Source organism: Myripristis murdjan, chromosome 11 (genome assembly GCF_902150065.1).
Source record: "Myripristis murdjan chromosome 11, fMyrMur1.1, whole genome shotgun sequence".
NCBI classification, from domain to species: domain Eukaryota; kingdom Metazoa; phylum Chordata; class Actinopteri; order Holocentriformes; family Holocentridae; genus Myripristis; species Myripristis murdjan.
The window spans coordinates 3,529,071-3,548,500 of record NC_043990.1 but is presented as its reverse complement, the minus strand read 5'-3'; the positions used below and the strand labels follow the sequence as shown (position 1 = coordinate 3,548,500).

Below are 19,430 nucleotides of genomic sequence, written 5' to 3'. Positions count from 1 at the left end.
TTAATCTAATTTTATTTAATGTATTTATTTATGTATAGAAAGTTCCTCATTCTTCTTCTTCTTCTTTTTCTCATTGTTATTATTGTTATAGCTTTCTTGTAATTACTTTGCTTTGTTTCTTTTCTCTATCTCTTTTCATTTTTACAGTTTTTTTTTTCTTATATTCTCCTCATTTGTATTTTTGACAATTCTGTGGTGATTCCTTGACAGAAGTTAATTGAATTTGTTCAGGTGTCAAAGGCTTAATGATGATTTGATTTAGCGGGTCCACGTTGAAGCTTCGCCTTTCAACTTGGTGACATTTTGTTTTAGTTTGTGATAAAATTCCCATGAGCCTCAGCTCAGCGTGTGTCCAGGCTAAATGGTGTGTGTGTGGTGTCGCTGTCAGTGTCGGCAGCCCGAGCAGAAGATCCAGCCGTACCTGAAGGCTCACCTGCCCAAGCGCCTGCACTACGCCAACAGCCGCCGCATCGAGGACGTCAGCGTCCTGGTCACCCCCAAGTGGCTGTTTGAGAGGTAACAGCCAATCACAGAGCTGCAAACATACACCTTTTCAGCAGAAACAGGAGGAACAAAACAACATAATGCCAAATCATTCAGTATATTTTGGAAGCACTTGTGTTTATTATACTGTAGTGAACTCTGAAAGTGAAATCCATTTTCAATAAGTAGCTAATAATGGCAAACACTTTTCTTTAAGTTCAACTTTAAATAAGACCTGCAGTTTATTCACAGCCTGAGTTTACCTGTGAGTGATAACACTGCTTCAGCTGCCTTTTACATGCAGACCTTTAATTTGAAGTCACACCTCATCCTGCAGCGGAGGGAGAAAGACCAAAAGAACAGACAGTCACAGTCACGGTGCACAAAAAATGTGAATAATATTACATTTCTTTTGATGTGGAGAATGCAGAGTTGTTAGAGTTAGAGTAGAGTTTCTTAAACCTGTAGAAATCTAATCACAGATCCTTCGGTCCCATCTTGATCGGACTCTTCTGATTTGGAAAAAAGTTTCAGGCGTGAAATGGTTTTTCTCTGTAAGATGTGAAGAGCGTCTGTTCCCACAGATACCCGGGATCCCTGACGTTCTGCGCCGGCGGAGCTCATGGCTACGACAACGACGTGGAGAGCATGCTAGTGAGACCACACAGTTCTGCTCTACTCTATTCTATTCTATTCTATTCTATTTTCTGTCTCATTTCTGTCCTTGATTTCAGGTGAAAGCATCATGCATCTCATTCATGTTGCATTCATGTTTCAAATTATCTGGTCATTTTCTGCTAGACTTCTTGGACTTTTTTTTCTTTCTAATTTTCTGTTTTTTTATGATTTAAAAAAATAATTTTTACACTTTTTCAGTAATTTTGTGGCGATTTTGTGGTAATTTTCTTCAATCAATCAATCAATCAATCAGATTTTATTTGTAAAGCACTTTTCATACAAACAAAACACAGTGTAACACAAAGTGCACAAACACACACACACACCACACACAATCTCCCTCCCCCCATCCATTCACACACAACCAAAGCAAAAAAATAGGAACATTTGTTTCCTACTTTTTTGGTCTTGAGGTCTTTTGGTTTAAAAAATGTCATTTTTACACTTTTTTGGTAATTTTATGTAAATTTTCTTGCATTTTTTTTCTAATTTTCTGGTCTTTGATGGTTAAAAAAATCAATGTAATTTTTACACTTTTTCAGTAATTTTGTGACATTTTTACAGTAACTTTCTTGCATTTTTTTTCTTATTTTCTGCTCTTTAATGGTTTAAAAATTGTAATTTTTGCACTTTTACAGTAATTTTATGGCATTTGTCTTTTGTTTGGCTCAAACCTTCTCTGGAGGTTTTTAAGCGGTGAGAGACAAAACACTGACAGGAGGTGAAAGTGTAGTGGTGGTTCAGATCGGCAGGACATCATCACCAACAAATCACACCGACGCTCCGGCTTTGTTTAGTTTCACCTCTTTTTTTTTTTTTTTTTTTTTTTTGGTTTTGTTTGTTTCTCTCAGGCCATGTTCGTCAGCTATGGACCGAAGTTTCAGTCCCAAACGGAAATCGAACCTTTTTCCAACATCGAGCTCTACAACCTGATGTGTGGTGAGTGCAACAAATATGGACAATTACAAACAAATTACAGATGTCCAAGCATCGGCATTACCTTTACGCAAACAAAGAAAAAGAAAGAAAAAGTTTATAACAGCCCCACCACGAAATTAAAAGTAAAAAATATCTCTGGTAAATAGTGATAGTGTGTGTTCACCGTCTGACGTGCTGTTCAGGATCCTCTGTAAAATCAAACACACACGCTGCACGTCAACTGTTTCCAATGAGTTTAAATGATTTTTTCTTGTTCTTTGAAGTTTACAACAATTCATCAAAATATTAAGGTACTTATCAAAAACATCAAAAACAGTTTAATTAGTTACTGTTCAAATCAGAAAACAGTTTATGATGGAAAAAGTTTTTCGGTGACAGGCGGCCAATTTGTAAGAAATAAAATCTGAAAGAAATCATTTATGTTTTTGTTGAACATGTAGACTGACGTCTTTGAAGACAGATGTTAGTTATTATCATTAAACTTCAACAATATCTGCCATTAGCCTCTGAAACGAGGTTAGGGTTTTTTAATGAGGTAACCACTTCCTACAAGCTTTTTTTTTATTTAATTGATTTTTTTTTTTTTTTTTTTTTACATAGACATCACATGGCATCACATGCATACAGGCAATAACACAGCGGGACAAATATTACATCAAACACCGGGGCGTCATTATGAAGAGTGATGATGGGAATTAACAGGAACAAACGGCAGGTTGGCCTATAACAGGGAACTTAAACGCAGTTGAAAAAAAAAACATGTTGCAGCATTATATTGGTTAAAAACTGATTTAGCGCAGATTCAGCTGAGTTTCTCCCCTGTGCTGCGCTCCTGCATCCCACGCACAGATCAGCTCTGCAGGCCTGCAGCAGGAGGAGCACAGCCAGGAGAGAGAGCTTTGATGATGTTACTGGGATAAATAAACTTAATCTGTGGTGTTAAAGTTTAACCAGCAAAAAAATAAATCACAATGTGTCTAAGAGGTTGTCTGTCGCGGTGCGGCTGCCGTTTCCTCTGCCAGACAGTTTTCTGTTTTCAGATCAGAGTTCAGCTTCTAGTTGGATTTAACATCGTCTGTTCATCGAGGCTGTTTCTGCTCATTTCTCAGTCGGAGAGGATCGAGGAGAAATGCAGAGAACTGCAGAAACCAGAGGCTTGAAAAGCATAGGAATATGTTTATTTTCTTCAACGTTCATATTTCTGTTGTTCAGTGAGAGAATTGATTAAAGTGCTGCTCACAAATAAATCAAAGGCAAAAATGTCATGTGTTTTCTTAAATTGGTATCAGTTTGCACACACGTCTGCTCATAACAAAACAAAATTTCTGAAATCCCCCAGCCTAACTTCCCATGGAAAGTTTACCAAAAGTTTCCCGAAAAATTTCTGCCCCTTTGCAGCCCGAGTAACAAACCAGCAAAGAAAATAAAAACTATTTCACTTTCGATTCTTTTTTTTCCCATGCCTCCGACGCCTCAGTCTGTTTGGTGTTTGTCTGCCTGTGCTGTTGTATGTACACATGTGATGTCACGTCCTGTCTCTGTTTAAAATAATAACAATAAAGAATAGAGGCTTGCAGGAAGTGGTGACCTCATGAAAAAAAACAGACAGGGGGGGTCACATGACCTGAAGGTGATATAAATATATCAGCTTGTTTTTGACTTGGTGAGTTTGTGCAGCACAGACATAACATAATTAAACTAAACCAAACTCTTCCTGTGACTCTGTGCAGACGTCTTGGAGCTCCTACCCGTTGAAAACAATGGAACGCATGGCAGTTTGAACCACCTGCTGAGGCGCCCCCCCCACGCCCCCGTCCCGCCGGCCGAGCAGAGCCGTCCCAGCGAGTGTCCGCTGCTCAGCCTGCAGCCGGCAGACACCCTGGGCTGCTCCTGTCCACAGCTGGTGCGTGCAACACAGTGGACGGAAACACACACACACTCACACACACATTTCCTCAGATTGCAGCCGGCACCCCATTTAAAGCCGGGGCTACGATAACGCCAGGCCGGGTCCCAGATAAAGACCAGGTCCCAGCAGCTGACAGTAAGGATTACACCTGAACTTAGAGGCACTTCTCAGGACGGATATTAACCCCGGCTGGGAACGGGGCCCGTGAGGCTGATGGGATCGCTGCCCGGCCGTGGAAATACCCAAAAAAAACCTTATCCCTAATACACAGCCGGAGCTCGCTCTTCCTGGGCTTCTGTTTTCATGATAACTGCTGGGCGTTGTGGGTCAGGTACGCACTGATAAAGCGAGGAGTGACATGCCACATGTTCCTGCTTCTTAACGGAAACGGCTGGTTTTGGCTGAGAGAGCGCTCGTGGTGTCATGATGACGGGAGGCACAGTTGTTTTGACCGCCAACAGCTGACACGGGACGCTGCAGGTTCTGTCAAAACCATTATGAGCTTGTTTCGGGACTTTTTCTGCTCTCAATACATCCCTCCCTCCCAAAATGTTCCTAAAAAAAAAAAAAAAAAAAAAAAAAAACATATACAGCTGGAACATGTCTTGACAAATGAGATAACATGACTGAATTCTCTGTGTTTGTTTTTCACTCTGCAGCTGTGGTTAAATGGCAGGAATAAATGACTGCAGATGTTGACATACGTTATAGTGAGTCAGACATGGAATAATACATTTTCCAAACCAGCAGAATTGCAATTCAGGAAGCAACATTTTTTCTAACAGAGTTTTCAGGCCAATTTTCCCTCAAAGATCAATAAAGTATTTCTGATGCTGATGGCGCTAGTCCTCAGCTGACGAGCTGGGAAAACCAGATTCGACCAGTGGAATGTCATGACCCAGTGACCTCTCAACTCATGAGAGGCTTCACAAATTGACTAAGCCAGTCACATGATAGCAGCCACCTATGCATGGAAAGGCAGATTTCAAACCACTGTAAAAAAAAAAAAAAAAAAAATCAGTCATCAAGACAAAAATCTGAGAATACACATCTTGCATCTAGACAGCATGGAGATGTTGGTAATTTGTTTTTAACAATGATTGATTTGCTCCATAAGTGAAAAACTGACTTTAATTGTAAAGGGTACAAAGGTTTCTTCGGTATTGGGTAGGGTTGGGTCCGATACACCGATGCGACCGGATAACCGATTTTACGGGCGAGAGATACGGCTGTATCGGTAGCAGACTCCTCAATCGATACGAAATCCGCCATGAATCCTTAGATGAATCGATTGTAGAGTTGTGGATCGGATATCGCGAGACTATGAATCGGTTGCCTGAGGCTTTACAGTTTTCATCTCTAAACAACGCGAGAGCTCACGAAAGGACTCTCCCGCATGCTCCGTAACGTTAAGGGGCTTTCACATAGCGCGTGCTCGGCGCAGACCTCGGCCACCGCAGCCATTCATTGTGTATGTGATCGCGGGACGCGAGGGCGCACCCGTCCGCGCCGAGAAGGGCGCAGCGCGGAGCTGGTTCGCGCCCTGTGAGGTCAAATCTGGGTGGCACAACCCCTCCAGTGGTTTCACCTGCATCTGCACCACCAAGAAAAAAATTTACAACAACTGCACCGGCACCGTACGAGTCCAAAAGCAAAGAAACTTTCCAGCTACAGCAGCGCACTGACATAGATTGTGAAACAAAGCGAAGAGGTGCCACTCTGCTGTATTTTCACGGGCTGACAGCAGCACACTGGCTTAGCTTGTTTATTCAGAGAAGAGGTATCACTTTGGCTTATTTTTCATATTCAATCTATGTTATCACAGGAATGCTCCTGCTCATTCATTGTTGAATTGTTAGGTCTGTTTGATAAGTAATTTACATTTTTAAAACAAATAATAATCTAAACATATTGTTAAATTATTTAACATATTGTTAAATTATTGGAGTCAAACTTACTGGTAAACATCTACTCCTTCAAGATAATTTATTATGTTCTACAACTCATAATCATACACGAACACTAAATAGTGAGTGTTTGAGAAGCATATTTCCTCTGTGCTACAAAAGATCTGAAGTAAAAAGTGCTCTCTTGTTGTCACGGGTCTGGACAGAACCGCCACTGGTTCCATGCCCGGACCGCGGTTCATCATTTGGTGATGCCCAGTCTACATCAACAAATGTTAACTATCGTATTGTTTTTAGGGTTGTATCAAATCGTATCGTTCTTAAACCGTATCGAATCGTATCGTTCTTAAACTGTATCGAATCGTACCGAATCGTTCTCTATTAAAAATATATCGTTTCTGTATCGAATCGTAACCCATGTATCTAGATATGTATCGAATCGGCCTCATGCCAGAGATTCCCAACCCTAGTATTGAGGCTACATTTTGATGAAAATTGTAAAGCTGTAGCACATATGGTTGATTTATTATAAATTTTCAAAGTATTGAAATTTAGAGGCTTGCTGTAGCGCCACCATCAGGACTATTGGCTTGTGTTTGCATCTGAGGAAATCTGGTATGAGACTGGACCTTTGTGCAAAGTTTGGTGAGTTTTGGCACATGGGAATGTTGCACAAGCTGAGGCTTGAACTTGCAGTATTCAACACCGAGGCCTGGCCTCTATCTCACTGAGCTAAAACTTCACATGCAGCTTCACAAACTGACTGAGCCAATCACTGACCTGCAGGACAGCAGGCAGCCATGCATGGAAAGGCAGATTTTAAACAGCTGTCAAAAATTCAGTTATTAAGACAAAAATCTGAAAATACACATATTGCATCTAGACAGCACGGAGATGTTGATCATTTGTTTTTAACAATGATTGATTTGCTCCATAAGTGAAAAACTGATGTTTAAAAATGCCATTCTTACATTGACTCCAATTGTTCATGAGAGCAAAATTCAAAATGCTGTCAAAAATTCAGTTTTTGACATATAGTTCTGAAATTTTCCACACATCATTTACCATGACTCTAGAATTTTGTCATTTTTTTCATGAACATTGAAGATTTATTTACCAAGAAGTTGCAAGTGTATGTTTACAGTACCATTTACAGTCAAACATTTTGATGCACTGTAGGCTCAGTTTTTGAAATATCAAAAATCTGTGTGGATCGTTTGTGTAGGACAGTCTGAAGATACTCTGTATCAAATTTGGTGACATTTGAGCAAAAAATTGTCGGAGGAGATAGGTTTAACGAGTTTTACAGATTTTGCAAAAAACAGAGTGATGGATTTCATAATTTGCAATAGGTTTGAGTGTACAAAAGTTTCTTCAGTATTGGGGCTACATTTTGATGAAAGTTGCAAAGCTGTAGCATAGATGGTTGATTTGTTATGAATTTTCAAAGTTTTGAACTTTAGAGGCTTGCTATAGCGCCACCATCACGACTATTGGCTTGTGTTTCCATCTGAGGTAATCTGGCATGGGACTGGACCTTTGTGCAAAATTTGGTGATTTTTCGTGCATGGGAAGTAGGACTTCCTCGGAAGAAAAAGAAAGAAAGAAAGAAAGAAGAAGAAGAAGAAGAAGAAAAGACAGGAATACAAGAGGGTCCTGGCAGCTTAGGCTGCCTGGCCCCTAATTAAATAAACATCAAGGAAACAGAGGTTAAATTGGTGGGAATTTTAAGTGTTTGGTAGTTCGACAAACCGATTCAAGAAAAATGTTGTAACGAAGGGAGGGAACCGTTATTATCAAGATTTATACAGCCTTCACTCCCCAAGGATTATTGCAAAACCATAGTTTCCAAAAAAATAAATAAATAAAAGCCAACTGTTGCAACACTAAAACAACGCAATGCAAGACACACACACACACACATACATACACACACACACACACACACACACACACACACACTGCACACATACAGGAGTCAAGCCAGACTCACAGAGCAGCACATGCATTTTATACCTTAACACATTCTAAAAAGGTATAATACTGTCCAGCGGCGGATCCACCAGGGTGGCCTGGGCTGGCAGCTGCCACCCTAAAGCAGGCCCTGCCACCCCAGTTTGGGCAACCTAATAGAAATAAAAAAAAAAGGGTTAGGGTTAAAAAAAAAAAAAAAAAAAAAAAAAAAACAGAAAATGACACTTGTGCAAGTGCAGCGCTTAATTACAAGAAGAAGAAAGATAAATAAGATATTTTGCCAAAAGGCAAGCACATAAAATAATAATACATGCAGACATCCATTTTATTTATAATATGTGTGTTTGCTGTTCTTCCTCCTCAGAGTGGAGGTGTGGACGTCGCCAACAGCCGACTGAATCTGACCGCAGAGGAAGGTAAGCAGCCACCATTTTGTTTTGTTTGTTTGTTTGTTTTAAGTGAAAACCTTTGTATTTATGTTTTTATGTAAGCCACAGATAAATATGAGCACCGGCTGTGTTGCAACGTCCCGGTGTCTGTGTGTCTTTGCACAGTGGTACTGAACAACACTTTTTTTTTTTTTTTTTTTTAAGTGTAGTCACATGAAGATTAAAAGCCTTTTCCAAGAACACAGCAAGGACATAAAAAAAAATCAACTGAAACACAAAAAAACACTGAATATAAAAACACCAACAACATAAAAAAACAAAAAACATTTAATGTTGGCTTTCAAACAGTGAGAGTCACTTAATTCACCCGACATCTGTACATCATCATCATCATCATCATTATTATTATTTATTTATTTATTTTTACTCAACACTTTCTGTTTCCATTATTTAGACCGAAAAATACTGATTTTATAACAATAAGGAAACCATCAAAAATATGGTGAACGACTGATTTTCTGTCGGTCAACCACACGATTAATTTACCAACAGCTGAAGTGGACCAGGAACCACCCAGCAACACCTGGGCTGTTAATCTGTTAATCTGCTAATCTGTTAATGAGAACTAAACTAGAAACTTACCTGTGAACAGCTGCACTCCGCGACCTGTCATCTCTGTTTATTTATTAAAGGACCACACCTGTGATTTTGCATGTTTGATTGTTTACTTGTCAGCAAACTGAAGATTTGTCCTCAACATTCAGAAACCACACAGCTGATGATCGGCTGTGGAAAGCAAAACGTTTCCACCGGGGACTAATTTCCCTGGCGGAGGAGGAGGAGGAGGAGGAGGAGGAGGAGGAGGAGGGAGCGTTTCAGTTTGAAAAAGTCTTGAAAACACAACAGTGCTGCTGCTTTTAGGAAAACTCATGTGGAGGACTTTATTCCGCTGATGGAAAACTGGAGTGAAGAAAGTGTGAAGGCTCTGAAAGTTCATGTTCATATCGTAGTGGAATGAATGGAAACCAGCGGCTGGAGGAAAGGGAGGAGGAGTGATGTGGCAGTGAAAAATAAAATACCACCGCTCGCTTTGGGAAGAGATCAGCAGAAACATGCAAAATCACTGGTTCGGAATAGAAAAGCTCTTAACCCTTTATAGGGCACTCATTGAAATACTCTGAAATTCAAAAAAACAATTCTAGACTGTTATTAGAGAACATGACAGGACTTTATTACTTCTATAAAATTTTTCTAAAATTTTCATTTTGTAATAGAAAATCATGCCACAATCATGTGACCTGGGATGTAGAGCGATCTTTGCTGATTGGCTGGGTAAAGACCAAATGATTATTGAACTAACTGAGACAGGGGATGGGCCTGATATGTAAAATTTCTGAAATGACCAAAAATAGTCACTTGCCCTTTGAAAACTGAGTGAGTTTTTGAATGGACTTTTGAACTGACCCTCCAGAGGCGGCCGCAGACCGGACGCACACGTTGTTCGGGCGTCCGCGGGCGCTGCGGGGCGGACAGAGCTACTGCCTCCTCCGCCAGCGGGGCTTCATCAGCGCCTTCAGCCACCACGCCCGCATGCCGCTGTGGAGCTCCTTCACTATCGACAAGCCCGTGAGTGTTGCTCAAACACACATCTTCACAAAAACACAGGCGCAACGCAGGGCCATGTTTTCACACAAGGCTGGATGAAGATAATAAGCTGTGGTTTTAAACGCCGCTCCAAGAAAAAAGTTCCACACCTACTTAGTAAAAAATAACCTGACCAATATCGGTTTTTGGACTATACTAACAGCCTGCCAAAATATAATTATCGTCGAAAAAAAAGCTTAATGTATATAGAACCTTTCATACAAGATGGACAGCTCAAAGTGCTTTACAGGGCAAACGAAGAAAACATGAAATTATTATGTATAATAATATTATAATAAAATAAAATACTTTTTTTTTTTTTTTTTTTTTGGAGAAACAAATGCTACTGGTGTTTCATGTTGTAACTGTCCTAAAAAAGAAGAAATAAAATAAAATATTTGATCACAAAAATAATAAAATAAAATACACCACTGCCCATAACAGCGCCAAAAAAAACAAACAAAAAAAAAATCAATAAAATTTTGTTTAAAACTAAAGACAGTTGGTTGTAATTACCAAATATTTGGGATTATTACTTGATAAATGACTAAAATGAGTTGAGTATGAGCACGTCAGATGTGAGCTGAGTTCATCCTGATTAGCTGTGTTGTTGTTCATGAAGTTCATGCATCATGTTGCTGGCGCCGCCTCACAGCCAAATCTCTGGACGTAAAACTATAATCAGATGTTACGCCAGCGTTCGGGAAGTCATTTACACTATTTGTGTTGGTGGAGCTGAAAATGAATTAAATGGATATCATCTCAATCTGTTGATTATAGTGAAGCAGTTCCTCACTTTCCTCTGTGCTGATATTCAGAACAGCAGGCCCTCTCGTGTCATACTGTTCACATGAAACATATATTGTCTCATTACAAAACTGAGCAGGTGAGTTATGTCTTACTCAAAGTGATGGGAAAGTGACTCGGGACTCAATCATGATGAGTCAACATGACTTGACATATTCAGCTCATCGTTCAGGCTCAATTGTTTTTTCATGACTTCTCACCCAGGAAGTAAAGTGATGCTCAAGTCACAGAAATTCCCGCCTAAAACTAATTGTAGTCGATACTATTTTTAGGTTTCAGGGAAGTTCTGCATGCGAAGCAGACATTCATCATCCTGTCATGTTCACTCCCTGATTCCTGTTGGAAAAACAAGTTAAATACAGCTGTGGTGAGAGCTTTACAGTCAGCCTGTCTCAAACAACAATTATTCTCACTGATGTCTAATTAAATGTGAAAAATAAAGCCAAAGTCTGATGGGAGGAGATTCCAAGTCCAAGGTGAAGGCTTCAAATGTCTCCCTTAGTCTGACCGGCAGCCACAAAAAAAAAAAAAAAAAAAAAAGTAATAATTTAAAAAGATATGAACAGAATAATTGATCAAAAATAATTAATCAGTCATAAAAATTAGAATTGGTTAATTTGGTGTTGATGAAGTGGTTGTTTCAGCACGACACAAACCTGAAGCTCCCCAGCTGGAGAGGCTTGAGCTGTGAATGTTATGATAGAAGGCATCTGTCCCTGTCAAATAAACATAAATAAAATTCTCCAGACTCTCCAAACTGCTCCAGCGGGCGGGGTGGGGTTCATCACTGCCACGCAGCCGAGCTCTGTTCAAACTCACAGACCTTTATTTTGAAATTCTACCTGAGATCCTGAGTTTCCCATAGATGCCGAACATGAGCTGCTGAACTCCAGGGAAATGTGTCAAGACAAGACATGCAGATTTTTTCTATCTGATGTGATTCTGTAGCCATAAAACAATATTCAGAGAAAAAATATTATATATAATATTCTCTGAGATTAAAGTGGTAAATTTACAAGAAAAACCTCACAAATTTAGTAGAAAATGTAGCTGACTCCTGCTCTTGATTCCTTGACCAAAAAAAAGTAAAAGAAAAGTTTTTTTCTGTTTTTTTTTTCCTCCTAAATTTGTGACTTTATAATCTCAGAATTCTTGAGTTTTGTTCTCACAAATTTGATAGATTTTTCCCATAAGTTTACCATTTTAATCTCAGGGAATATCCAGATTTTTTTTTCTTGTAAATTCACAATTTTAGCCTTAATTTTTTTTTTTTTTTTTTTTTTTTTTTTTTTGAATATTAACCCTCCAATGAGCTCCATCATTTCCCCCCCTACAACAGACCCAATACGCATCATAGTTCTATAATATGGAGAAGGGGAAAAAAGTATTCTAACTTTGAGAAACTTAATCCATAATGCATCATTTGCATGAGCGCATCCATCCAGGCTTTGGTGATTGTGCAGCAAGATTTGATTGAAAATCCACGTGTTTGGGAAGCCCTGCTCACACACCTGGATAGCCCGGACTGAGATTATCCAGCATGACCAATATGAACTCTTTAATCCAAACTTTTCATAGCATTTCGCTGTTGGAAAATGGTGTAAACTGTTTCTGTCCCTGCCGGAAACTCGTCCCGTCACCTGATGTTCTCCCTATGTGGGGAAAACAAGAGCAGAAAGAACAGATTCATTCCAACCAGAGAGAAACCAGCAGATTAGGGCTGGTCACTTTATTCTGACTGGGCTGTCATTCTGATTATTAGGGGAATATTAGACTCCATGTAGACGCAGCTGTTGAGCACTTAATAGAAATGATGCATTGTCCCTTTAATTGAAGGTAAAGTCAAGTTCAGGGGTTTAAAGTGAGTTGATTTCAGCCGAAATCTGTGATACTGGCAGCCTTGGGGAATTGCACACACACACACACACACACACACACACACACACACACACACACACACACGCCTGTTACCCTGTTGTATAATCCATTGCTGCAGGCTGATGTGTGTGTCTAACTCCTCTGCACATGTCCAACTCCCACAGGTGGATGTAGAGCCGTTGCCCTCGGTTACGCCCGGCTGTCTGAGGGCTGACGTCAGGCTGACGGCAGCGCACAGTCCTAGATGTGACCAGTTCAGCGGCAGCGCCAACCTGACGCTCGCCTTCCTCTACCCGCCCAGTACGCCCCCGCCTCTGCCAGCATAAAGGGACAGTTCACCCAAAACACACAATAAGACATTCTCCCACTTAGCTACTGAGATCCATCCATGCTGATGGTTTCTGTGTGATGTGGTGAGGTTTCCGGTCCATCTCTCGTCACCGCTGAACAATTAAAACCACACCAGTGACATCTCTTTCCAGAAACAGTGACAGAGACAACTTAGGAAATAGCTCTGAGTAGGATCTATGTGTTTGTTTTGGGAAAGAGCAGTTGATGTTACGTTTTTCACATGAAAGTGTGTGTTTTGCGTGAGCTGTCCCCTTGACACACACGGACACACACACACACACACAGCATCTCGAAGCACATGTCCAGGTCAAGCCATGGGTGTCCTTTGTCTCTTGTGCTGTTCAAACAATGACTGCTGTTCATTCACTCCCCCAGCTGTATTTTCTGTAACCCAGAGGTCCCTTATGAGGTAGAAAACCCCCCTGATTTCATCAGATGTGGTTTGTTGTCCTGAGACTGGCCAGGCCCGCTCACAGAAATGGTGGGCAGAGGTCCAGGAAGTGCTGGAGGCTGGCGGGTGGGTGGCTGGCTGGCTGGTGGTCAGTATGGGAGAGGTGAGGTGTCTAGTTGGGGAGGTGGAACATGGTTTTTCAGGGGGTTTCTGCAAAGCGCTGTGAATGTCACAGTGAAAATGGTGAAGTGAGGGTTTGTGGTGTCTCCACAGGGGCGCAATGTGCCACGCCGCGTCCCACATTCGGACGCTTTATGCCCGTGGCCACTCCTGATGACTGACAGCTGCTCCGAACGTTTCACCAGTGGGCCTCCCTCTCTTTGGACCAACATGGCAGCTCTTCTTGCAACTTTCTTTGATATATTATAAAAACAGTTCACAGAAATGTGTTTCATCTGAGGCAGCAATGAACCCTGCGGCTGCTGAATTAGTTTTCGTTTTAGCTCGACGATGATCAAGTCTCATGACGAGTCTTCCAGATGTGGTGAGTGGCGTCGGATGCCTGCGTAAGGTTTGCGTAAAGTAGACTAAACCTCAAATTTATGCAAATAAGCAGACGCCAATGTGGCGGCCATCTCTCCAAACACAACACAACGCTACCAGCATGCATTGCTCAGCTGCTCACATAAACAATGAAAGGCAAGCGTGGGAATGACCTGTGGACACACAGCAGAAGTCCCAGCACTGAAGAAGGGAAGATACGCAAGCAGTGCCTCCGTACTTTCCCTTCTCCCAGTCGGCAGAAAAAAGGCCTCTGACAGTTTTCCCCTTTCCCCCCTCTTATGGACGGACCCAAGGCGGGTGTCACAAAACAGCTTTCAACAATCTTCCAAAAAAGGTTGAAGCTCAAAATGCAAGTTATTTACCATGACTAAAAAAACTGTTTTGTATCTATAAAATATGAAAAAGTTTAGCTCCTTTATCAGGCGATAAACTCAGCTGAAAATGACATTCCCATCTCACATGTCTGAAACTCAGCTAAGACTGAGCTGATAGGTTGTTTGTTAATTTCTGCCTCTGCTCGTTTGTCTGGCAGGACTTTGACTTGTTTTGCACTGGAAGTTCCAGCACAGCTTTTCAATTCAGGCGTTTTTATTATAACAGTAACAATACGAAGACTTCACAGCTGCGTTCTTTTTGGTTCCGTATCCATCCAGTCATGGGTTTAGCAAGAAATTGAGCTCAATTCTGCTGTCGTTTTGCTGTCATGTTTTCTCCATCAGTGGTCATTTTGCTCTTGCTGGTGACCAGACACACGGGCAGTTCACTGAAACCACATGACGGAGGAAAAAAATCCCTCCTGGCAGGACTGAAGGCTGCAGGGAGGAACCTCCTGCGATATGAAGACTCCTCCCTTCTCTCTCCTCCTCCAGGGCTTAATCAGGTCAAAGTCTGCGGTTTGACCTCTGAAACTGCAGCGCTGCAAGAGATTCAGGACTCCCCCGGACCTAAAAGGCACATCGTGGTTTCTTCTTTCCTTTCAGCCACACAAAACTCTGCAGGAAGCGAGCGGCAGGTGTCCGCTCAGCCAGAGCCCGTCCAGCTGTCTCCGTCTTTTTCTTAGGACTTTCATTCGTTCTGTCTGCCTGTCTGTCTTTCTATGATCTAGACCTTTTTATATTTCATCATCATGGGGTTTCACTGCTGGTTTTCTATTTTTGTTTTTCTTTCTTGCTTTGTTCATGATTATTCAAGTTCTGCCAAGAGGCTTTTTGGGCCAAAAACGAAAAGCTGCCATTGACACTGATGCTGACATATTATAACCATGTACGTCCTCAAAAGTAAAGAGACAGCACTCTAATTATAGGGCTTTTATGGCCAAAACATCCACACCAAGAAAACCTTAAACCCCTTTAATGGTTAAAAGTGCTGTTCCTGGGTTCACCGCCTACTAAGACGTATTATGCCTTTTCGGGAGAGAGCTCGTTTGGACTGTTTGCCTGTACTGTAACCATGGTAACAGAGTTCAACACTGTGAACTGTGTCTGTTGTCTCATTTGAGTCCGTTCGTGCCGCGGTGTTTTCCCCTTGTCCACCCTCTCCCTGCTGTCCCTCCAGATCTGAACACGACGGCGGAGCAGCAGTTCGACGCCCTCCTCGTGAGCAACGTGGTGCCGATGTACCCCGAGTTTAAGAGTACGTTACCCCCGGCAACCCAGCAGCATCAAGCATCCGCACCTCCATCATCACAGTCTTCACTGTTGCCGTGACGAATAACCCCGTCCTCTCCCTCTCCTCTCCTCTCAGAGATCTGGGACTACTTCCATAGCACCCTGCTGATGAAATACGCCTTCGACTACAATGGAATCAACGTCGTGACCGGCCCTGTTTTTGATTATAATTATGACGGACGGTACGACACTCCAGAGCAGATCCAGCAGTAAGTCTAACCCTCAAAAGACCCAAACAAGAACAAGACAAGCCACAAAATAAAAGCTCCAACAGTTTCATGTGTCAGAAACAAACCACAGAAGGGGATATGTATCAAAACACAATTTGGTCGGGTTTGTCGACATCGTAGAAGGGAAGGAGACGTTCGCCAAATAAAACAAAAAACAAGCAAAAAAAAAAAACTGCAGCAAAACAAGAAACTCTACCACACACATTGGCAGGCAGCAGTTTTTCCAAACTGAAACCCGGCTGGTACCACTGTGTGTTTGTTATTTTTGTGATATAAATGTGTAATTTATCATAATTACCACAAAAATCCAGACAAGCACTGACAAATCTGCCAGCACTGTTTGCTTTTCAGTTTACATCCTGTGTTGTGGGAAATCTGAAATATTGGTTTATGGCAGTCACTATGAAGACACTTTTTTTTTTTAGTTCCACTATTCTGACTGGTGAGTTGACGTTAGCGTAACTCAGAGTTTCCCAAAGTGTGGTCTGGGGACTCAACAGGGATGTCTCGGTTATTTCAGTCAGAACACTTTTTTTTTTTTTTTTGTCATTCACCGTCTTCCCTGTCCACAGATACTTTGACCTTTCACAGGACAAAATATACATACATATTGTAATAATAATAACAACATTATTGGGGTCTGTGGTCTGATGCAGATCTGTTTCTATAAGTTGACATGGTTTGATGTCCCAGCTGCTGCCAAGGCTCTCGTCCTTCCTCTTGTTCCTAGAAAGCAACAGGACCTGTGGGAAAAATTTGTCTTGAGGAACACAAAACTGAACAAATTGCACCTTTATCTGTAAAAGTACTTAAAAGCCACAATTGTGTAAGCCAATGGGATTCCAGGCAGTTTTAGTTGATGGGAGGGGCCTGATTTCTCGAAAACACGTAGTGCTTCAGCATGACATCACCGCTGAAGATGTATTGTTTTCCAGAATGTAGAAATAATGGGATTTCTAAACAAGAGAATGAAAAGATTGTAACTGTGGTGAAATGTATGTGTGTATGGTGGTGGATATACGTCTGTGATATTGATATTGGTGTTCCTGTAAAATTCTTTGTGTAATTCTCGTGGCTGTACGGAAAGTGAAAACAATTATCCTGAAAAGGACAATAAAATCTATCTATCAAATATAATAATAGAGAAAAAAAAATCAAAGTTGACGAAATTCTTTGTCATTTATGGTTAAACAGGCAAATGTTCTGACATGGACAGTTAGATAGGAAGCTGAAAAATTCATTTTTTTATTCCATTGTGACTTCAAAGGAAAATCCCCTTTTCCCGACTTCCACAGACTGAGACCAGATGTTTGGACACCATCTTCACCTCTGGACGTCCAGAGACTTGAATTCGCCCAGGTGTGTCAAAGTGGAAAAATAAAGCATCACTGTGTAAATCAGACAGCTCCAGAGTGTCTGTGAGGTTTATTTTTTCACTTTAACGGAGCCAGGCTAACGACTCCTATAGACTTCAAGTCTTTATGCTAAGCTAACATGAAATGCTACCCATAGGAACTGAACCACTGGACGTACTGAGGTGGAAATGGTGTCCAACATCTGGTCTCTGGGGAAGTTGGGAAAAAGGGATTTTTCCCAAAACGTTGGAGTTTTCCTTTAAAGACAAGACAGTCCCACCCAGCCAGAGTTATCAGAGGGTACTTTAGAAAGGACAAGCCAGAGAGAACAAACATCACAGAAGAGACCAAACTCTCACCAAAGCATACAGAGTGTTTATGTGTTTTTGTGTGACTGCAGGTTTGTCCCGGGCACCGACATCCCCGTCCCGACACATTACTTTGCGGTGCTGACCAGCTGCCGGAGCTCCTCCCAGCCGGTGAGCGGCTGCGACGGCGAGCTGCAGACCGTCTCCTTCCTGCTGCCGCACCGACCCGACAACTCTGAGAGCTGCCGAGTGAGTCCTGACATGACTGCCAACAGGCACCACTTCTTCTTCTGTTCCTCAGAGAAGACGTAATAGTTTGTAATCGGTAACTTCCAGTCTTGAAGGCTTGCTAAATGAGTCGTACATGAACAACTTCCTCGTTCGGTGATGTCACGTTGATCTCTGGTCTCGACTCAGCTCGAGCTTTGTCCCTGCTGGCCACCATATGCTCCATCTGGTCATGAGTAAATCAAATCAAAGCAGAGCATCTGCAGCAGGTTCCTGTCTTCTTGGCCTAGGGGGCTGAGCAAAGCAGCAGTGTCACCTGGTTCTGTTTTGACTCTTATTCCTATGAAGCGACACAGCAGACGTTTGCTCACTGTGACCGCGAGGCCAAACCAAAACCCAGGAAATGGATTTGTGGCTGAAATGCAACAGCGATACAGCTGAAAACAAGGAGGGGGAACAGAAAAAGAAGCAGAAACAGAAACAACAAAATCTCTGCAGTATCAGGTTGTTGTCTCAGACACTGATGGAGCTGGGTTGCCTCCTTTTATAGGATTATTTTCCTACCAAGATTTCTCTTTTTAGCTCTGGTCAGGGTCACATGGCTGAAAAAATATTTTGAGAACCACAGCTGCTGGACCGGGTCACATCCATGCCCTGTCTGTGCAGCTGCACTGAGGCTCCATCACACTGATACTGAGCCAAATATTAAAAGCCAAGGTGCCGTTGTTTTGTTTTATGGCTGCAGAATCACATCAAATAGAAAAGATCTGCATGTCTTGTGCATCATTTAAGACACATTTCCCTGGAATTCAGCAGCTCATGTTTGGGATCTCTGGAAATTTCAGGATCTCAGCTAGAATTTAAATTAAGCTCCTGTAGGTTTAGACAAAACTTGGCCACGCAGTGTGCATTTGTGCCGATGAACCCACCAACGGGAGCGGCAGAGTTGCAGAGGTTAATTGACACAGAACCTGATTTGATCCATTACATGGAAAGGAATACTGGTGCAATGACGTACTCCTGGAGAAAATCAAATTATTCTGGACAGTTTTCATTCATTAGCAGCCCTTGGCAATAGAGCAAAAAGGTGAATTTCCTCCCATACAGAATCGCTGCCACTTGTCCTTTCCAGTGGCTGTTTATCTGCTGTGTTGCTTTACGGCACAAAACAGGAAGAGGGCGCTGTTCCTCCAGAGCAGAGCTAAAGCTTCCAGAGTTTCTTGCAGCTTCTGGCGGATGATGGAAGGAGCGAAAGGCCGATGGAAAAATCTCTTCCAACATGGTGATCCTCCTCAGGGAGGGGGGACAGGAAGCAATGGGGCTGATGGGAAGTGTAGTCTTAATGTGGAGAAACATGAGCACTAACAACACTGCTGCTAGGAGAGAGAGGACTGAGCCGCGATCTGATTGGTTTACCGACAGAAAATGACTTTTTTAAAACAACTTTTACCCTTTCAAAATGCACCATGATTTGTTTTAAGTTTGAGCTGTCAGTCAAAATGTGGATCAATAATTCGGTGATATTTGCATTGACTTGTTTTTGTGCCTTGACAGAGCGCAGAGGCTGAGTCTCATTGGGTGGAAGACCTCATGTGGTTCCACCAAGCACGAGTCAGAGACGTTGAGTGGATCACGGGATTGGATTTCTACCAGGGCAGCAACCGACCAATCCCTGAGTTACTGCGCATGAAGACCCGCCCCACCGCCGCCATTCACAGAAAACCCTGA

The 19,430-nt window shown here is 41.9% G+C and overlaps 1 protein-coding gene across 1 annotated transcript in view; it reads left to right on the top strand.

Annotated features, from left to right (window-relative positions):
- LOC115367668 (venom phosphodiesterase 1) overlaps positions 1-19,430 on the top strand; it is a 46,335-nt gene extending 26,905 nt beyond the window's left edge. Inside the window, exons 15-25 of the mRNA XM_030063519.1 lie at positions 389-516; positions 1,068-1,137; positions 2,013-2,100; positions 3,831-4,003; positions 8,255-8,306; positions 9,751-9,905; positions 12,773-12,908; positions 15,469-15,546; positions 15,658-15,790; positions 17,567-17,723; positions 19,257-19,430. Coding sequence (XP_029919379.1) covers positions 389-516; positions 1,068-1,137; positions 2,013-2,100; positions 3,831-4,003; positions 8,255-8,306; positions 9,751-9,905; positions 12,773-12,908; positions 15,469-15,546; positions 15,658-15,790; positions 17,567-17,723; positions 19,257-19,430 — 1,344 coding nt within the window. The remainder of the gene's footprint in view (positions 1-388; positions 517-1,067; positions 1,138-2,012; positions 2,101-3,830; positions 4,004-8,254; positions 8,307-9,750; positions 9,906-12,772; positions 12,909-15,468; positions 15,547-15,657; positions 15,791-17,566; positions 17,724-19,256) is intronic.